This window comes from Leucopleurus acutus (genome assembly GCF_964270905.1).
Source record: "Leucopleurus acutus genome assembly, chromosome: 8".
In the NCBI taxonomy this organism is placed as follows: Eukaryota; Metazoa; Chordata; class Mammalia; order Artiodactyla; family Delphinidae; genus Leucopleurus; species Leucopleurus acutus.
In genome coordinates, this window is record NC_139151.1 from 103797874 (window position 1) to 103817137 (window position 19264).

The following is a 19264-nucleotide window of genomic DNA, read 5'->3' on the forward strand; positions in this document are numbered from 1 at the left end:
TCCACCAGCAGCCTGGGTTTGAACTCTCTCTGCCTCTTAACTAGCTGTCAGTCAGGTCCTGGACAAGTTATTTAACCTGCCTATGACTCCATTTCTGTGTCTATAAAATGGGTGAAAATGTTAATAGGTGTTGAGTTAATAGGTGTTAAGTGCTTGGAACAACCCCTTCCCCAGCCCAAGCTCTCAGTGACAACTAGATTATCCTATTTGGGGTGTGTATACAATAGGCACTTAGTAGTGACGTAAAACCAGGGCCACTGTTGTCATCCTCACTACCCTCCTAGGAGGAAGATACAACTGACTGCCCCCCTGCCCATGGGGGAGTCCAAGAGGCAGCCCTGCCCCTCTGCCGTGTGGCACTAGGGTGGGGTGGGCTGCACAGGACCCAGAATGGAGGGAAGGGGAAAGCCAGTTTTATTGAGTGAAGTTCTCAGACCTGGGACTTAGGTTTCCCCTGCAGGAGGCAGGGCCCCTAAGTCTGCTTCCCTAGGTCCCAGGCCTGCCTGTACCCCCACCTGTAGTCTCCAGCAGGGGGGGACCCTTATTTGGCAAGGGATGAATATGTGAGCGACTGTCCACCGGCAGGAAAAGGACAGAGGGCAGGAGGAAAGGCATGGGCCACCACAGGCAGTGTCTCTCCTGCCACAAACAACTGAGGACAGGAGCTCCAGGGCCCGGCCTTCCTGCCCTCGGGCACTGGCTGGCCTGGGCCTGCCCTGGCAGCGCAGCACCTTGAAGGCTTGGGGTGGGGATGGCCAGGCTGCCAGTCTGGGGCAAGATCACTCAATCTCCAGGATGAGGTCGTCACCCTCCAGTGTCATGTCTGTAGTCACGTGGACCTTGCGGACAGTGCCCTCCACGGGCGAAGTCACTACAGTCTCCATCTTCATGGCACTGAGCACACACAGAGGCTGGCCCTTGGTCACCTTGTCCCCTGCTGCCACCTTGATGTCTATCACCTTCCCAGGCATGGGTGCCCCAATCTGGCCCTTCACATCCTTCAGGGCCTTGGGGTGGAAGTGCATCTCCTGCAGACAGGGGAGAGGACGTGAGACACCAGGCCCTGCCCATCCCCACCGCCTGGCTGGCCCTGTGGGGGGGGCTGTACCTTCATGGCCTGAGTATCCTTGACCAGAATGGATCGCAGCTGTCCATTGAGCTCGAAGAAGACCTGCCTCTGGCCGGCCCGGTTCAGGTCACTTATGGCCAGGGCTTTGATGTGCAGCGTCTTGCCTCGCTCCAGCTCCACCTGCAGGGAGGGTGTGGAGGCTCAGAGCTGGGATGGGGGCAGGTGCGGGGAGGGCAACCCCCTGACCCAATCCCAGGCAAGTCCCCCCCTCTCTGGGTCTCAGCTCCTCCCTTGTAAAGGCCTAGCTCCCTGGTCTCTTAAGGGTACTTTGTGAACCCATAGCTCACGAGGCCCAGTGACGGCCAAGCCATAGCCTGGCACTCTAGATGTGCTGGGGTCCTTAGGGATAGCAGGAGTGCTGGGGTGGAGTGCAGATGGGTGCCAGAGCCACTGACCTCAAACTCCTCTGCAATTTTGGGTCCCTGCAGGAAGAGGCAGGTGTTGAGGCTGTCCAGGGGACCAAAGGTGGCAGTGAAGTCCTTGAAGTGGGCAAAGACGTCGGGGTACATGGCCGCTGAGAGTACATCCTCCGGGGTCACCTCCTCCCCATGCCGTTCTATCAGCCCCTTCTCCAGTGCCTGCAGATCCAGGGGAGGGAGGGAGGCTCCGGGCCGTCCCTCCACCCTTGGCAGGTCCTTTAGCACCTGGGGTGCAAAGCAGAGGGTCAGGCCTGATTCCTGGACTCCCCTCCGCCCCACCACATTGTGCTGGGCCTTCCTTACCTTGGAGCGAAAGGGCTCAGGGAACCCCCCGTGGGGGATACCAATGTACCCCTGCAGGAACTCCACCACCGAGCGGGGGAAGGACAGCTCTTCTGCCTGAGCTTCGGCCTCTGCCCGGCTCAGCCCATTCTGCACCATAAACTGGGCCAGGTCCCCCACGATCTTGGAGGAGGGGGTTACCTGAGGAGAGGGGACCCCTGGGTTAGGGTGCCAGGCACCGTATAGAGGCCCAGAGGCAGGGGTAAGAGCACTGGGCCTGGCTCACCTTGATGAGGTCGCCCAGCATCTGGTTGGCCTCCACATAGGCCTTCTTGACCTCCTTGAACTTGGAGCCGAGCCCCATGCTATATGCTTGGAAGTGCAGGTTGGTGTACTGGCCCCCTGGGATCTCATTCTCATACACATCAGAGTTGCCAGACTTCATGGTGGCCGTGCAGTCAAAGGCCGCATACAGTCCCCGGGCCCCCTCCCAGTACTCACTGTAGTCAAACACACGGTCCAGGGGCACCCCTGCAGGGAGGCCAGAGGCGGAGAGGGCTTGGAAATGTGCTGAGCTTCCAGATGCTCCTCCCAGGACCCCAGGGCCAGGTCAGGCCACATCGCAGACGTGGCTGATGGAAGGCAAGACCAGGCCAGGCCGGAGCATCTGGATTCCAGGATATGCCCAACTCTGCTGGGACTGGTGAGGGCTGCAGCTCTGAGAGGGGAATGGCCTTGGGCTGTGGCTGTTCCTACCTGTGTCCAGGGGAGTCCCTCGGGTACAGGCCACCAGGGCCCCCATGCTGGGCTGTGAAGTCATTCCAGACATGGAGTCAGCTGCCACGTCTACCACATCAGCGCCTGCGTGGGCACAGGCCAGCATGGCTGCCACGCCTGCCCCTGACGTGTCGTGGGTGTGGATGTGCAATGGGAGGTCAGGGAAGCGGTCTCGGAGGGAGGTGACCAGCATGGTGCAGGCCGTTGGCTTCAGCAGCCCTGCCATGTCCTAAGGGAAGAGGGGAGGAGAAAGAAAGACGGTGAGGAGGGTGCGTGACATGGGGGGGATGAGGGACATGGTGGGGAGACTCCTGGGGGTGGGCTGGGCCCAGGCACCTTGATGCACAGGATGTGGGTGCCAGCTCGCACCAGCTCTTCAGCCAGGCCCATGTAGTACTGCAGTGAATATTTGGTACGGCTGGGGTCGGCCACGTCACCCGTGTAGGAGATCGCGGCCTCCACCACACCACCAGCACTGCCCGCCGCCTCCATGCCCAGCAGCAGGTTGGGCAGGTAGTTGAGGGAGTCAAAGACCCGGAAGACATCCATGCCATTCTCCTTGGCTACCTCACAGAACCTGAGTGGGTAGGAGAGCTCAGGGGTTAGCGCCATCCCACTCCCTGCAGCACATCCTTTTCTGCCTCCTGGCCCACTTGCAGCCCCTGGGGAATAATATGTGACAGTCGGGTCTGGCAGGGGGCGTGGCACCCACAGAGCCAGGGACACCACAGTATGTCCATAGTGTGGACAAGGCCTCTCCAGGGCAGCCTGGGCTGGGCAGGGTCGCCCCAGCAGCATCCGGCAAGGACCGGAGCTGTCCTGTGCTAGTTGCATGCAGTGCAGCTCAGTCTGCCCAAGTTCGAAGAATCTGCTGGGGATTCTGCTTTGCAAAGGAATGGCAGGCTGAGGGAAACAGTGTGGCCTGGGTTTCAGCCCCAGCTCTATACCACGTGGCCTGGGACAAGTCACCTGCCCTCCTGGGGCCTCCACTGGAAGCCCTCCCAGTTCTCTGACTGTAACTTGCAGCCCTTGCTGGGTACAGCTACCGAGAGACTTGGTTTCAAGCCCGCTGTGGGGAGCACAGGCCATTGCATTGTGGCCTGGCACCTGCTGGGCCACATCGTGCAGTGTCTGCCCACCCCACCCCAGGCTCACTTGAAAACCACATTGTCGGGGTAGTTGGTGTAGCCCACAGCATTGGCTCCCCGCAGCAGCATCTGGAACGGGATATTAGGGACGAGCTCCCGGAGCTCCTGCAGCCGCCGCCAAGGGCACTCGTACAGGAAGCGCATCGCAACATCAAATGTGGCTCCTGCACAGGGACCAAGAGGCCCAGGTCAACCCCGAAACGTCCTGGGGACCCCACCACGCCCTGCAGCTCTGCAGCCTGAGCCTCTGGCCCTACCACCAGGCCCTGCTCATCTTCAGCACCCCTCGCGTCCCAGCCACAATTCCTGCAGACTTTTTCCTTTGCTGATCTCTTGGGACAGCTCAGGTTTACTGTGTCCTCTCTGCATCCGCTTTCACAGCCCTCACCCCATACTCTCTGTGCTATAATTAACAGGCAGGCATCTCCTCCCTGACCCTGAGCTGCCTGGGTCTCAGCTCTGCGATCTCATGCCCAGCACCAGGACTGGCTAGAACGGGCACCAGTCACTATTTGCTAAACACATGAATGTCGTGCCTTGTTCCGTTCTCACTCGTTCCCTCAGTGTTAACATCTCTAGCTATTCCTGGAGAGCCCGAGTGGCCTGCCTGTACTGTGGATACCACATTCCTGCCGTGCACTGTCCCACATCCCATCCCATCCCTCCTCCAGCCTACCTCCCCAGTTCTCTATGCTGAAGAGTTTGCTGAAGTTGTGGGCAACATAGGGGGAGATCTTTTTGAGATCGTGGGTTCGCACACGCGTGGCCAGCAGTGACTGGTGGGCGTCCCTGAAGGTCGTGTCCATCAGCAGCAGCCCCTGGTGGTTCCTCACCGCTCGAGCAAAGCCCTCGGGACCCTCCCGCAGCAGGATGTCTCTGAAACCAGCTGGGGGCAGGCCTAGGGCAGACTGGGGCGTTAGCACTCATCCTGCAGGGGGCAGCCTCCTCTTTGTCTCCCCTATGAGGTGGCAGAATGAATCTCACCTACCTATGGGCACCACAGGGACAATAGGGTCCGTGGGGCTGGGGCTGGCCTTGACGGGGATTGGGGTGGTTGGGCCGTTCACCATGACGTGTCCTGGGGAGAGAGTGGGCAGTGGGTCAGGGCAGGCTGGGCAGAGCCTGAGTTGAGGGCAGAGAGTTGCTGGGCTCGGGGATGGGGGGATTCCTCCAGGATCCCTGGTCTTCCAGCTGGCCCGTCCTCTCCAAAGCCAGGGCCTCCTGGGTCCAGGCAGTGGGGACCTAGTGACGGCCACATGGATGGGAAAGGGGGCCTCTAAGATCAGGAGCAAGGAAGGTGGGCGGGGTGGGAGGGTGAAGCAAAGGAAGAAGGTGCAGGACCAGACTGAGGACAGAGGCAGGGGCTGCTAGGAAGCTCTCTGGGCAGGGAGCCAGAAGCAAGGCATCTGGGAGGGGAGAGAAGGGCAGTCTCGGGGCCGGACCAAGGTAGTGCAGCAGCTTCTGGGCCCGGTTCTGTGCAGGCCGCAGCTGGAATAGCTCCGGGTTCTCATCGATGAACTGGGTGTCCACGGTGCCTGCCAGGAACTGCTGGTTGTTGAGCACGTTCTGCAGGAAGGGGATGTTGGTCTGCAGGACAGAGGCGGGTGGGAGGGTGTCACCGTGCAGCACAGACAGGGACAGGAGAGGCTAAAAGTGCCACCCTAGGCTAGCACAGCTGCCCAAGTTCCCCAGGGCACCATGCTGAGGCTGAAGCCTCCCTGCGGAGTGGCGTTCCCCCATCTCCTCACCAGACCCACCCCCGTTCTGGCAGAGTCCCCTAAGCCGTGAGGGGCCTGAGCCCGTCCTGCCCTCCTTGCTTGCCATGGAGCATGTGCTGAGCCCCACCTCCTCCTTCCTCAGGGATCTGGAAATAAGCACCTCCTCCCACCCCACGGCCCAGATGGATTCGGCCTTCCCCACAGCGGTGCGGCATAAAGCAGCCCCCTCTGGCCCTGCTAGCTGCACCTCTTCAAAGAGGCTCCTGCCTCCAGCACCCTCCCCGCCACACACAGCACACGGCCATGCCCTGATAGTCTCCCTACGGCCCCTCCTTCCAGTTAAGGGGCCACCTTCCCAGCCTTCTCCTGCTAACAGCTCCCACCGGGATGTTCTCTCCCTGGGCTTCCAAGACATCTTGCTCCCCTCCTTCTCCCTGGTCCCCACTGGGGGCTCCTCCCACCCCTGCAGGATGGAGTTCTCAGGGCTGTCACTGGGCCTCTTCCCACACAGCACACTCTCTCTGGGTGGCCTTGTCCTGGGCCTCCAGCTCCAGACCCAAAGTGGAAATGCCTCCTGGGCATCTGTCCTTGTGTGTCCCTCACACAAGCTCATCAGGTCCAAAATCAGCTTCTCTCACCCAGTCCTCTGCCTTCTGCTGGGTGTCTCACCATCTACCCAGTTACCAAAACCTCCACTAAAATCACCCTCACCCCCCACTCCTGTGCCACTGGTCAAGCCAGACGACTCTACTACAGCCATCTCTAGACTCTGTGACCCCTGTCCTCAGGCCATGCCCTCTGCCGGGCTTCGTCATCATGGCCACCTCTAGCCACACCAATCTTGCCTTGTGCTCTCACACCTCCACACCTGCCTGGTAAGCTCTTCCTGGAAGTCTGAACTCGAAGACCACCTTTGTCCTCATCCCCCACCCTCACAGTGGAGCCGGATGCTCCCTTTCTAGGACTCCATGGGATCAGCTGTTGGAAAGTTCCTCCCTCAGCCTCATCATCTTTCGCTTGTCTGTATCCCTCACATGCCCGGGAGCATGGGTGCTGTCTGAGGGACCGGTGCCCACGTGCTTTGTGCACAAGGGCCCCCAGGTCTGCTCGTTAAACAGCTGGGTGACAGAATGACGCTAGGGCAGGGTAAAGTCCAACCTAGAGGCCACATGGGGGCCTGGAAGCCAGCGCTGTGAGAGATGCCCCATGACTGCAAGTGGAAGGGATTCCAGTGTACGTGTGCCTATGACCATATGGCTACAGCCTGGCTGTTACTTCAGAGAAGGCAGCTCCATGTGTCACCCATTCGTGATCTCTGTTGGCACCTTCAGTAGGGACTCCAGGCCCAGCATGAGCTGCTGGGCCCTGCTGCTACTGTGAGATCCTACCAGTTCCCCCAGGGCTCCTATCACCTGGAGGCCCGGAATGGGAAGGGTGCCTCCCCAGCCAGCATCCCACTGGTGGCCACTGCAGAGTGGGGCCCAGCCGACATTGCCTCGTGCCTGTCTGGTGTGACCAGTCTGCCTGTCTGCCCCTGAGACTAGTCAATGCTCCTCTTAAAGAGATGGGGACATTTCACCTGCGCCAAGGCATGGCATTTGAGATGAAGAAACCAGTTAAACCATCTAAAGAACCCAGAGCCACCTAGGGGTGGGAAGGATCCTAAGAGGCCTCCCCTGTCCCACCCTGCATGTCCCTTTTGTAGACCCCTCCCCCTTTGTAATTTTCGGAGCCTCTGTCATCCCATCTGTACTCCATGGGGACAGCAACCAGGCCCATCTGGTTCCTGATGTACCCCAACTCCCTGCACAGAGTGGAACATGATGGATGCCAGTAAACACGTACGCTTAGAGTGAATGAAAACATTTTTGATGGGGAGAAGAGGAACAAGGGGATATCTAATGCCACTGAGCAAGGGTTGACCTGGGCTAGGATCCAGTGCCTTCATTTTACAAATGCAACAGCCGAGGCCGGGGGAGTGGCAACGGTAAGAATGGCTTCCAGCGGCCAGGTGGCTCAGCCCCTCACAGGCTGCTTCATTTCTTCTCCTCTCAGCCCTATGAAGCACGTAAAATTAATACTCTTTGGCATAGATAAGAAAATTGTCTCAGTGGTTAAAAAACTTGTCCAAGGTTACCTGGTGTACTAGGCAGGATTAGAGTTCCGTCTGTTTCCCTGAGGTAAGGGAAAGGATCTGAGTAGCCTGAGGACCAGGAAATACTTGGGGGAGGTGGTGACTTGCCTTGTTTCCCATCTGGACAGCCACGACGAAAAACCAGAGTGCCCGACCTGGTTCTCAGCCCTCAGCGCTCCCACCCAAGCCCCGGATCTCGGAGGTAGAAAGCAGGGAACTCACGCCCCACGCACCCCGCCCGCCACTAACACACACACCCCGGGAGCCCCTTCTCAGCTGATCCGTCTAAGCCGAGCTTGTCCCGGGCCACTCTTCCAGGGAAATGGCCCGGTAGGGGCAGAAGCTGGACGGAGGGGCCGCCGGCACAGCCAGGACCACTGACGCACAGCTTGAAACAGCGTGCCACCGCCGGCCAGCTGGGAACCGCGCCGCGCACACCAATTGGGTCGGAGGCGGAGACCGGTTGGCTCCGGAGCGCACCAGGCAGGGCGGGGAGCCCGGGAAAGAGGGAGGGGCCGGCAGCGGGGGCGGAGCACGGCGCCAGACCCAAGGCCGAGCCCTCTCGGCCCCACCCCGCGGGAGCCCTTCCTGGGGGGAGGGGGAGGCGACGCCCCAAACCCTCCCCTCCCCCCCCGCAAGGCCCGTGTCTGTTGGGGACCCTCCACGTGACTTGGCAATGCAGAACGGTTATGACCTTCAGCGTGTGTCTGTGAATGCAAGGGTCCCAGCAACAGTGCGGGTTTGCACCCGGCCCTGCCTGTGGGTGCGGGGACGTGTGGGTGTGTGGACATGCGTGGGTGTGTTCGGGAGGGTGCCCAGCGACATGTGACGAAGACTCTCTCGTCTCTGGGAGATGGTGAAGGGGCCCGCGGGCTGGCGCTTTGTCTGGCTGTCTGCAGAGTGACGGTTCGCGCAGCGGCAGCAGGCGCCAGTGCGGTGCAGGATGCAGGGGCGCCAGGGTGGCCGGGGGCGCGCGCGCCTGTGCCAGGGTGAGTGCACTGCGGCGGCGCCGGGGGGCTGCGCGGCGGGTCCGCGCCGGCCCGGGCCTCGGGCGTGACCAGGAGCCACCCGTGGGCTCTGCAGTGGCCGCGTATCCGGGTGACCTCGGGAGCCGGCCTGGGCCCCGGTGGATCCCCGCGAGCCCCTCCACGTCCGCTCTCCACGTGCGTGTCCACGGTGCGCGTGCTCGTTGGCTCGCACCCCCCTGCCTGTCACTGCTGCTACTGCCGCTACTGCCGCTGCTGCCGCCGCCGCCGCCGCCGCCGCCGCGCCGCGGAAAAGGTGCCGGGAACCGAGTGAGCCGGGGCCGCGGGCCCGAGCGCCATGGGCCGGAAGGCGTGCGGAGGGCGGCTGGTCAGCCCCGGGCCTCACCCCCGCGGGAGAGCCGCCTGGAGTCGGCAGGGGCCGGCCGGGCCCACGGGGAGGCCGGCCCGCGCCCCCTGAGCTGCGGACACCAGGTGAGGGGGCCGAGGGGGACAGACTGGGGGTTGGCCAGGGAGGGGCAAGGGGCCACGGGAGGGGTTGGGGAGGGGCACCTTAGCAGGCGGGGGAGGGGATGGCGCCGAAGGGATGCCGGAGATTCCAGGGGACACCGGGGAAAGGAAGTTCCGGGACCCTCCCTGCTCTCGTGGCCACCTCCGCTTCCTGCCTCAAGCCTCACCTTGTACCCAGAGCCCGGACTCCCCCTAACTGCTTGGGGAATGTGACCTTTACTCTGGGGGCCCTGGCCCTGCAGGCTCCAGCCCTCTCTCAGCCTTGGGGGACCCCTTGGGCCTCTGACCCTGACCCCACCGCCAGGCCAGGCTCTCGAAGCTGGCCCCTGAGACTGGGTCTTGGGGCAAGTGGGCACCTGTGCCAGACCCACCTGTGCCTGGGCTGTGACCCTTCCCTACAGGGCGCTCACCATGGCCCCGCCGCTCCTGCTGCTGCTGCTGGCCAGTGGAGCGGCCGCCTGCCCACTGCCCTGCGTCTGCCAGAACCTGTCCGAGTCGCTCAGCACCCTCTGTGCCCACCGAGGCCTGCTGTTCGTGCCACCCAACGTGGACCGGCGCACAGTGGAGCTGCGGCTGGCTGACAACTTCATCCAGGCCTTAGGGCCGCCAGACTTCCGCAACATGACGGGGCTGGTGGACCTGACGCTGTCCCGCAACGCCATCACCCGCATCGGGGCCCGCGCCTTCGGGGACCTGGAGAGCCTGCGCTCCCTGCACCTGGATGGCAACAGGCTGGTGGAGCTGGGCACTGGCAGCCTGCGGGGCCCCGTCAACCTGCAGCACCTCATTCTCAGCGGCAACCAGCTGGGCCGCATTGCGCCGGGGGCCTTCGACGACTTCCTGGACAGCTTGGAGGACCTGGACCTGTCCTACAACAACCTGCGGCAGGTGCCCTGGGCCGGCATCGGCGCCATGCCTGCCCTACACACCCTCAACCTGGACCACAACCTCATTGACGCATTGCCCCCGGGCGCCTTTGCCCAACTCGGCCAGCTCTCCCGCCTCGACCTCACCTCCAACCGCTTGGCCACGCTGGCGCCCGACCCGCTCTTCTCCCGGGGGCGCAACGCCGAGGCCTCGCCTGCCCCGCTGGTGCTGAGCTTCAGTGGGAACCCCCTGCACTGCAACTGCGAACTGCTGTGGCTGCGGCGGCTCGCCCGGCCGGACGACCTGGAGACCTGCGCCTCCCCGCCCAGCCTGGCCGGTCGCTACTTCTGGGCGGTGCCTGAGGGCGAGTTCTCCTGTGAGCCGCCCCTCATTGCCCGCCACACGCAGCGCCTCTGGGTGCTGGAGGGCCAGCGGGCCACACTGCGGTGCCGGGCCCTCGGCGACCCTGCGCCCACCATGCACTGGGTCGGCCCTGACGACCGGCTGGTCGGCAACTCCTCCCGAGCCCGGGCTTTTCCCAACGGAACCCTGGAGATTGGGGTGACGGGTTCCGCGGACGCGGGGGGCTACACCTGCATTGCCACCAACCCTGCTGGAGAGGCCACAGCGCGGGTAGAACTACGAGTGCTGGCTTTACCCCACGGAGGGAACGGCAGTACCGAGGGGGCCCGCCCGGGGCCCTCGGACATCGCTGCCTCAGCCCGCACTGCTGCCGAGGGCGAGGGGACACTGGAGTCTGAGCCAGCCGTGCAGGTGACGGAGGTGACCGCCACCTCGGGACTAGTGAGCTGGGGGCCAGGGCGGCCGGCGGACCCCGTGTGGATGTTCCAAATCCAATACAACAGCAGCGAGGACGACACCCTCGTGTACCGGTGAGGAGGGGCTTTGCGGTCCGTGCCCCCAGCGCCACCCCCGCCGCCCTCCTCTGAACCCTGCCCCACCCCTCGGGCTTGGCTACCTCTCCTGCTCCTTCTGCCTCCTCAGGGCTTCCATACACCCCTCCTCAGCTTCTGAGCTGCCTGGGCCGAGTGGGGGCTGCAGGGGGAGGGGAGGGGGAGGCCTCAGACATGGCAGAGCGGGTGAGGCCTCGGGTATTGGCGGCCGTCTGCATTTAAGCTCGTGGGCTTGGCCCGCACACGCGTGGTGTTTGTGCGTCTGGTGTGTGATTCTCCACCGCCTCGAGGCCAGCCCTGGGCCCGGGTGTCAACGTGCACACCTCTCTGGCCCCTGACAACCGGCTCCAGGGCCACACGTGCCTGTCCTGTTTTCTCTGCCTTCTTCAGTGAACACACAGGCCCGTGTGGTCCTGGGGAAGGGGGAGTTCAGAGCTGGGGCCTGGGGGCGTGTGGTGAGGCGGGTGGGGGTGGGCTGGGGCCTGGGCCCCCTTGCCTGCACTCTGACTGCCTGCCCTTGCCCACAGGATCGTCCCAGCCTCCAGCCACCACTTCCTGCTGAAACACCTGGTCCCGGGTGCCGACTATGACCTCTGTCTGCTGGCCCTGTCACCCGCCGCTGGGCCTTCCGACCTCACAGCCACTAGGCTGCTGGGCTGTGCCCACTTTTCCACGCTGCCAGCCATGCCCCTGTGCCACGCCCTGCAGGCCCACGTGCTGGGCGGGACCCTGACTGTGGCTGTCGGGGGGGTGCTGGTGGCTGCCTTACTGGTCTTCACTGTGGCCTTGCTGGTTCGGGGCCGGGGGGCCGGGAATGGCCGCCTCCCCCTCAAGCTCAGCCACGTCCAATCCCAGACCAACGGGGGCCCCAGCCCCACACCCAAGACGCACCCACCACGGAGCCCCCCGCCTCGCCCCCAGCGCAGCTGCTCCCTGGACCTGGGAGACACGGGCGGGTGCTACGGGTACGCCAGGCGCCTCGGAGGGGCCTGGGCCCGACGGAGCCACTCTGTGCACGGGGGGCTGCTCGGGGCCGGGTGCCGGGGCATGGGGGGCAGCGCCGAGCGGCTGGAAGAGAGTGTGGTGTGATGGCAAGGGAGCCAGCCCAGGGTGGGCGGCAGAGGGTGTGGGGTGGGCAGCCTCCTGGCCCAGTGGGTCAGTGCTGCCTGGGAGTCCCTCCTGGTTTTACCCTGGGTCCCTTGGGAAGGACAGGGGGCGCTCTCCCTGGTTCTGGCCTCCAGTCGGGCAAAATGGGACAGGTCCCTGTGACAGGTGCTCACGGCCTCCGAGGCGGGGGCTACAGCCACCAAGTGCAAGTCTTGTTTTTCTTTATAATAAAATTACTGGGGTCACCTCACCGCTAGTCTCTGGTCTTGCCCTGCTAGGTTTCCTGAAAAGAGAGGGGGGACTCCGGGCCAGTGGAGGCACAAACAAGATGGGGTCAGTGCTGGGGCTACCAGCCCCATGGAGGCCCAGCCAGCCTGGGGTGCCCTCAGGTCCTGGAGTGCTGTGGGGCCCAGCGCCTCTGTGCTCTTTGCCCACGTCTGAGTGCAGGGAACGCCCCTTCCTGACAGTGCATGGGCAGGATGTCTCGCCCTCACCTGGCATGGGCGTTACAGTGCACTGGGTAGCAAAGGGAGCAGGTGGGAGGCGGTGCAGCCCTTCTGGGCAAAGGGACCTGGGCTGGTAACGTTCTTAGCAACTCAGTAAGGAAGTCCCCATTGGCTCCCGTGGGTGACAACCTTATTCACCATCGGCCAGGGCACCTTCTGGATGTATAAAATGTCACTCCAAAGGGATTGGAAAGGGACTTGGAATCCCATTGCCCTGCTCTCAGTCTGGGACCCCCCAGAAGGTTCCTGTCAGGGATGCAGGCCCTGAGCAAGATCTTGGCTCTCAACTGCTCCACTGACGCCCCTCGTGGCTTTGCTCTTGCTGTACACCCAGGGGCAAACACCAAGGGGGACCACGCCCACACGGCCCCTGCTCTAGTCCCCACCTCAAGGAGCCACAGTCACGGGGCGGCGTGCCCTGCCCTGCCTCCTCCAGGCCCAGGTCCCCACCAGCCTCTGGCCCAGACAGGCCTCCTCCAGCCTTCAAACAACCACTGCTCCTGGGCATCAGCTGGGAGGAGTCAGTGCTCCAAACACACTTCCAGGCACGTGTGGCGCAGCCCGTGCACCCAGTGCTTCGAGGACATGCAGGTGCCCGGGTCCCGCTGCGGAGGGTGGGCGTGGCACCCCAGGCCTGCTGTGCTGCACCTGTGCTGAGGGGTGTGTGGCCCTTTCTGCCTAAGGGGGCCCACTGTGGCTCTGATGGCAGCCCAGTGAGAGTTGGCGCGATAAGGTGCGTGCGTACACATGTGGCAGGCCGAGCTCACACACTTGTATGTGTGCATGGCATCGACACACACGTGTGCCTGCCCGCCCAGCCCCAGAACACATACCTGGATGTGGCCCAAGAGAGATCCTGGTTTAAATAAAATGAAACAAGGTCTTCAACAGAGAAGAGCAGGAGAGCGTGAGCCCTGCAAGGGGCCGCGGAGAGAGGGTGGAGAAGGCACAGGGGAAGGCGGGGGAGGGCAGGTGGCCTGCAGGGCTGTGGCGCAGGGTTGGCAGGGCCAGTGGCCTGGTCCAGGTGCACATTTGGGCAGGACGCTGGTGCCCCAGCCTGCTGTCAGCCTCCCACCTTCCTCGGCCCCTTCAAGGCTCCCGTGGCCCTGGTCTCCCTTCTCCACCTGCCAGCTCTAAGGCAGTGGGCGCTCAGGAGCCCTCCAGCCCATAGGACAGGTGGAGGGTCCTATGGCCCACGGGCACAACCACGGGGGGGGGGCAGCCGGGGTCACCAACAGGACAACACAGAGCAACAGAAGCAGGCAGGCGAGGGGTGGGGTGGCCGGGCCCCCTGTACACTGGCCACCCCCCACCGGAAGCAGCCCTGGGACACCGTGGTAGGAGACCAAGCCCCCGCAGCAAGAAGAGGGTTGGAGCACACGTCACGACACGTCTCTGCCACGTGTGCAGGAAATGGCTCCCCGACCGGGAGCCCTGAGGCTCCTCACGGAAGTGCAGAGGCCCCATAACACGGACCCTGGGAGGTGGGCCGAGCCCCACAGGCTCCTCCCTCCCACATGCTTTTTCAAAATGCTTCTGCACCCTCGGAGCACCTGCCAGACACCATGGAGCATGTCAACAGGTGAGGGGAATGATGTGGGGCTGCGAGAGGACAGCGCTGCCCATGCGCCCCAGACCCAGCGCCGAGCCTGGACGCAGCAGGGCTGGAGCAGCCGAGGAGAGGGCGGTGCGGAGGGGCCGTCAGCCACCCAGCTCCCCGTGCGCAGTGGGCAGGGGATGGTGTCCTCAGCACGGGGAGAGCATCCCCCGGGACTCTCAGGTGAGGAGGAGTGGGTCTGCCAGGCCGCCACCCTCCACAGGGGGCTGGGCAGCGTGATCTCCGAGGGGCAGAGCCCCGTCCTTCTGCCCCTCCTGCCTTGCAGAGTGTCTGACGGCAGTGTCTGCCCAGGGAGTGCCCGCAGCTACTCAAGCAGCGCTGGCCTCAGGGACAAGACAGTATGTGGCTGTGATTCCATCTCCAGCTATACACAACTGACAGGGCCTGACCGAGAGGCCAATGGGCATCTCGGGCCTGCAGACTCTCACCTTCACGCCTCGGACTCTGAACTCGGCAAGGGCTCTGCTCATCTTCGTGGCGGCCGTGGGGTGGTCCTTGCCGTGGGCGATGACTTTGACCAGCAGGGAGTCGTAGTGGGGGGAGATGACGGCGCCTTGGAAGGCAGAGGCGTTGTCCAGGCGGATGCCCATTCCCTCCCCGCTCCGGAACACCTGCGGGGAGAGGCCAGCATGGGCCGGCAGGGTGCTGAGGGCCGTGCACAGGTGAACCCCAACTCTGGCTTGTCAAGTTCTTACTTTCTGCCAGCAAACCCAGGGGCACCCCACCGTGTGGAGGAAGGGCCACAGTCACCGCTCCCTCCTCCCCAAGAGGAGAAAGGGGGCAGGACAAGGGATGGGGAGGGCGTGCCCTGCCAGCCCCAGGGCTTGGCGCCCAGCACTCAGGGCTGATGCGGAGCCTGCAGGGCACGGAGGGACCAGGGCAAGCCGGCCAGATCCCACCGACCTGCCACCCCGCCCGCCTGACCAACCCTCTTGCTTTTCAGGTTCATTCATTAGTTCACTCATTCATTCCACAGCATGTGTGCCCGCCTCGTGCCAGGTAGTGGGGACAGAGCAGCTAAAACAGAGTCCCCTGCTCGCAGGGGGCTCCCAGCCTGCTGGGCGAAGGGGGCAGACAGACAAATGAGGAAACACACAGGCGGGTGACAAGGATGCTGCAGGACGAGAGCAAGGCAAGCGGAGGCAGGCCAGGGGGCCAGGGGGCGTATAACATACGCAGTGACAGGGAAGGCCTCCGTGTCCCCCCACCTTCCCTTCCTTCCAAATGGGAGGAGCGAGTGAGCGGATGATTAATACTAGGAACAGGGAGCCAGGCCAGATGCAGGGAGACACACAGAAGCCCACGGGCCCAGGAAGGGAAGCAGAGAGGGAGGGTCAGAGAGGCGTCATGGGGATGCACGGGGGCTCCAAACAGTCGGACGCGGGGAGGGGGGCCACGGCACGGGGACAGGGGCTTGGGGCGTGAACAACTGTGGAGGGGGAGGGAGAGCCTGCACCCGGGGCAGGGGACCCATGTGCGGCACAGGTCAGGGAGATGGGGCGGGAGGGACAGCCGGGGGGGCTTGGGACACACGCTGCACCGTATTTCCGCGTCTAAGGGACACAGGCCCGTGTTCAATAAAAAGGAACTCAATAAAATATTTAAGGGTGACCACACAGCTGTGAGCAGGAACTGTCAGCTAAAAATATTCTGCGGTAAACTAGGCTCGGAGGAGCCAGGCCCCGGAGGTGGAGGTGCAGCAAGGCAGCGCTGTGTCTCCGAGCTGCCCCTTCCCGGCCGAGGGCAGGGAAGTCAGGGCCGCTCAGTGCACAGCACTCTGGCCTTGGGGCTGGCCCCCACCTATGGACTTGGACCCTTCCAGAAACGCAACTCCGGCGGCAGCTCTGCCTCAAGCCGAGCAGCTCTATGCGGCTTTCAGAATCCAGATAGCTCCCCTTCCCTCCCCGGCCACCCCACATCACTTGTCTCAGGAACTCAGGGTCTGCCTCAAAATCACCCTCGCCCTCCTCCCTGGACTCCCGCACGCATCCTGCTTCCTCAGAGGCTCGGGCCAGATGGGGAGCAGTAAACCAGCAGAGCCTGTGACAGCACTGCTGACGTGCAGGACTGGAGGTATCCTTAGCTGGTGGCATGAGACAGGACCAGGGAACAGGAGTCCCAGCAGGCCAGAGGGCGCCTGCCTGCAGCGGGCCCAGAGGCTGGGGTGGGAGGGGAGGGGAGGGAAGGGGAGAGAGGAGTGCCCAGGGGAGGGGCAGGGGAGCCCGCCCAGGCCCTCTCTCAGCCCCTGACAGGCAGAGCCTGCCTCTGGGTCTCCTCCCTGCCCCCGTCCATCTCCCCGACTCCCTCATTCATCCCTGATGGGTCCCTTGGCCCAGCCCATCCCCTCCACTGAGACATAACGGGCCCCAATCCCTTGCTGCACCCGGGGTCTCCCTCAGACTGAAGGCAGGACAGAAGCCAGCAGCGCTGCTCGGTGGGCAGTGAAGCTTTGGGTTCTTGTGACACTTTGTTCCCAGGGACCCTGCACTTGGCACCCAGCTGGTCTGCTCCCTGTTCCACGTGATCCCCCCCGCTGGCCTTTCCGGCCTGTGCACATGGCCGTCTCTCCCCGGGAGTGCTCTCCCCTTTAGTCCTGGACAGTGCCTGGCTCCCACGTACTCTCAGCCAGCTTCCTGTCAGCTCAAGCCAGGGGCCTCCTTCACTGCCGGGCCCACAGGCTCCCTCGTGCCCCCTGGAGAAGCGTCTGCAAGCAGGCCGAGACTGGTGGCGGGCTCAGTGGGAAGGCGGCCCTACCTCAATGCGGCCGGTGTCCGGCTGGAAGCTGCGCGAGGGGTCCTCAGTGGTGACCCGGCACTGGATGGCACAGCCGTTGATGCGGATGTTCTCTTGCCGCAGGCCCAGGTCAGGCAGGCTCCGGCCCTCGGCCACGTGGATCTGGGCGTGGACCAGGTCCACACTGCAGGATGGGGGAGAGGCAGAGGAGGGGGAGAGCGTGAGGCAGGGGATGGGCAGGGCAGCCCTGGCCCCGCCGCCCCTGCCGGCTGACCCTTCGGCAGCCTCCTCCCAACCAGACCGGGCTGGGAACCCGCAGAGTCTGAATGAGGAGAACGCGGCAGCCGGAGGGGTGGCTGAAATATTAGCATCTACCTCATCTTGCACCCCCTCCCAAACTACTCCTCCCCACGCTCTGCCCTACTCCTTCCCTGGGGTCTCTCTGTCCTCCTGCCTCCCCCAAACCCTCCCTCGGCCAAGCCTGGATCTGAAGGCTCAGACCCTCATTCTTAAGAGTGGTATGTGCCACAGGGTGTGTGCTGGGTGGGGCTGGGGGCCAGTTTGCAAGACGACAGGGTTATAGTGAAGGCCAGGCTTGCTGAGATGGGGCCGCAGCTACTGGAGGGTCCACACCGGTGGGCGCCATCGCGGTCAGGATCCCACCCTCCCAGGACCTATGTTGCAGCTGGGCCTATCCCCAAGAAAGACCCTTCAGAGAAGGTCTCACAGTACAAAGCTCTCCAAATGTGCCTGGTTTTCTAAGCACACCCTCGCTGACTGCCATGCTCCTAAGGACAGCAACAAATCTAAGTGGAATAGCTGTTAAAAAAACCTCAAGGTTTTAAATTTATTGTCACCGAGGCTTATGATAAGGACGGCCTGGGAACTACTGCCCTGGCGGATCTTCCTCAGTGTTTCGCATTTCCTGCTAAACCACTCCACAGCAGTGAGGATGACTACCATGCATCGCCGCGTCTATACCGCAGACTCTGGCTGTGCTCTTTCCAAGCTTCACCTCCACAGTAATGCTCTGGGAGTCACTGTCATTCCCATCAGAGGAGGAGCCCGAGGGTCAGAGAGGCTGCAGCCCACCCAAGCTCTACACAGCTAGTGGCTTGGGAGGAAGCTGCACCCCAGTCTGTGTCTGTCTGACATAAAACCTCTGCTCTCGAGCAAGCAAAGACTCCCATCCTTAGCAGAACAGGCTCCGAACAGGCTCAAGATTGACGACAATTTTACAGCAACGCAATGGGGAAAGTCTCACGGGGCCAGAGGGCGAGGCCGGAGCATGTGCCTCAACACAGCCTTCACCTCGAGAGAGCAAGGACCCTGAGGCCTTCCGTGCACCTGCCGGGCAAACGCAGGCGCCCCAGCAGCATCCTCAGTCTCAGGTGGGGTCAGGGGTCGGGGAAGGAACTGTCCGAAAGGTTCCATGGTGAGATGGACTGACCCAAAGCTAGGGTGTAACACTTGAAAGGCTCAATGTATGTATTTTGAAACCATGAAAGGCCATATTAATTGTTTATAAAATGGGCAGGTTTTTTTGGAATGTCTCTACGCAATGCTTGTGGGAGAACAAATTGGAACAAGGGGTCTCGAAGGCTCTTTAGGTGAGATGTGGCTTATCCATTGCTCTGGTAATCCTACTAAAGGTGTCTGTCCTCAGAACTCTTCAGAGAGGTGGGCAAAGATTTAGGCCCAAAGATGTTAACTGACACACCCTTAATAACTACAAAAGCCAAACAACCTGATTGTCTAAAAACAGAGGAATATGTAGATAAGTTATAAAATACCCAGAAAATGGAATAGTGTGCCACCACTTAAAGTATTTGCAAAGAATGGGAATGCCTTAGACAAATATGACGTTTTAAATGTAGAATAAAAGTTCTATACAAAACATCTCAGTTGTGTCAAACTACTTATGTAGTAAATAAAGACGGAAAGAAACCAAAAGATTTAGTGTGGGCGTAGGAGACACAGCACAGGGCTGGAGACGACCAGCTGTGTGACCCTGAGCAACTCTCTCAACCTCTCTGAGCCTCAGTTTCATCATCTGAAAAATGGGGTTGATTGGCACCTTCTTCCAGTGAGGTCATTATGTGCAGCACACATCACAGCCTGCCGGGAACCTCCTCAGCATCCCGTTTCTGATGGGTGGAGTTCTGAGTCATTTTTATTTGCTCCTTTGTACTAATTCTTACAATAACCATGTAATGCTTTTATAATAATAATTTTCATAAAAAGTAAGTACCTGGATCCCTAAATATTCTCTACCAGTGGACATGAGCTGAGCTCCCGCTGCCCACTCCCTAGGAACCACCTGATGTGGATTTCACACAAGATGGGGGAGACGCCCCTTCCCAGTACTGCTCCCCGCCGTTTGCAGCCGCGGGCTGGTCACGGAGGCTGCCCCTGCGTC

The 19264-nt window shown here is 62.2% G+C and overlaps 2 protein-coding genes across 5 annotated transcripts in view; one reads left to right on the plus strand and one right to left on the minus strand.

Annotated features, from left to right (window-relative positions):
- Positions 1-400: 400 nt before the first annotated feature.
- The window catches only part of PC (pyruvate carboxylase), a 106884-nt gene continuing 88020 nt past the window's right edge, over positions 401-19264 (minus strand). For all 4 annotated transcript variants that reach the window (XM_082844881.1, XM_082844879.1, XM_082844882.1 and 1 more), the window contains 13 exons: positions 16867-17029; positions 14541-14723; positions 5198-5342; positions 4744-4833; positions 4432-4653; positions 3763-3919; positions 2944-3184; positions 2587-2836; positions 2117-2361; positions 1852-2031; positions 1525-1773; positions 1109-1249; positions 401-1028 (listed from right to left, as the gene is read on the minus strand). In XM_082844881.1, coding sequence (XP_082701007.1) covers positions 780-1028; positions 1109-1249; positions 1525-1773; positions 1852-2031; positions 2117-2361; positions 2587-2836; positions 2944-3184; positions 3763-3919; positions 4432-4653; positions 4744-4833; positions 5198-5342; positions 14541-14723; positions 16867-17029 — 2515 coding nt within the window. In that variant the 3' untranslated portion in view covers positions 401-779. The remainder of the gene's footprint in view (positions 1029-1108; positions 1250-1524; positions 1774-1851; positions 2032-2116; positions 2362-2586; positions 2837-2943; positions 3185-3762; positions 3920-4431; positions 4654-4743; positions 4834-5197; positions 5343-14540; positions 14724-16866; positions 17030-19264) is intronic.
- Positions 9222-12845, plus strand: LRFN4 (leucine rich repeat and fibronectin type III domain containing 4). Its single transcript, XM_082843768.1, has 2 exons — positions 9222-10860; positions 11409-12845. The coding sequence occupies exons 1-2, from the start codon at positions 9512-9514 to the stop codon at positions 11968-11970; spliced, it is 1911 nt and encodes a 636-aa protein (XP_082699894.1). The 5' UTR covers positions 9222-9511; the 3' UTR covers positions 11971-12845.

Coding starts and splice junctions, on each gene's coding strand:
- LRFN4 (XM_082843768.1), top strand. CDS start 9,512: ATGGCCCCGCCGCTCCTGCTGCTGCTGCTGGCCAGTGGAGCGGCCGCC. Junction 10,861..11,408: donor GACGACACCCTCGTGTACCG/GTGAGGAGGGGC, acceptor CCTTGCCCACAG/GATCGTCCCAGCCTCCAGCC.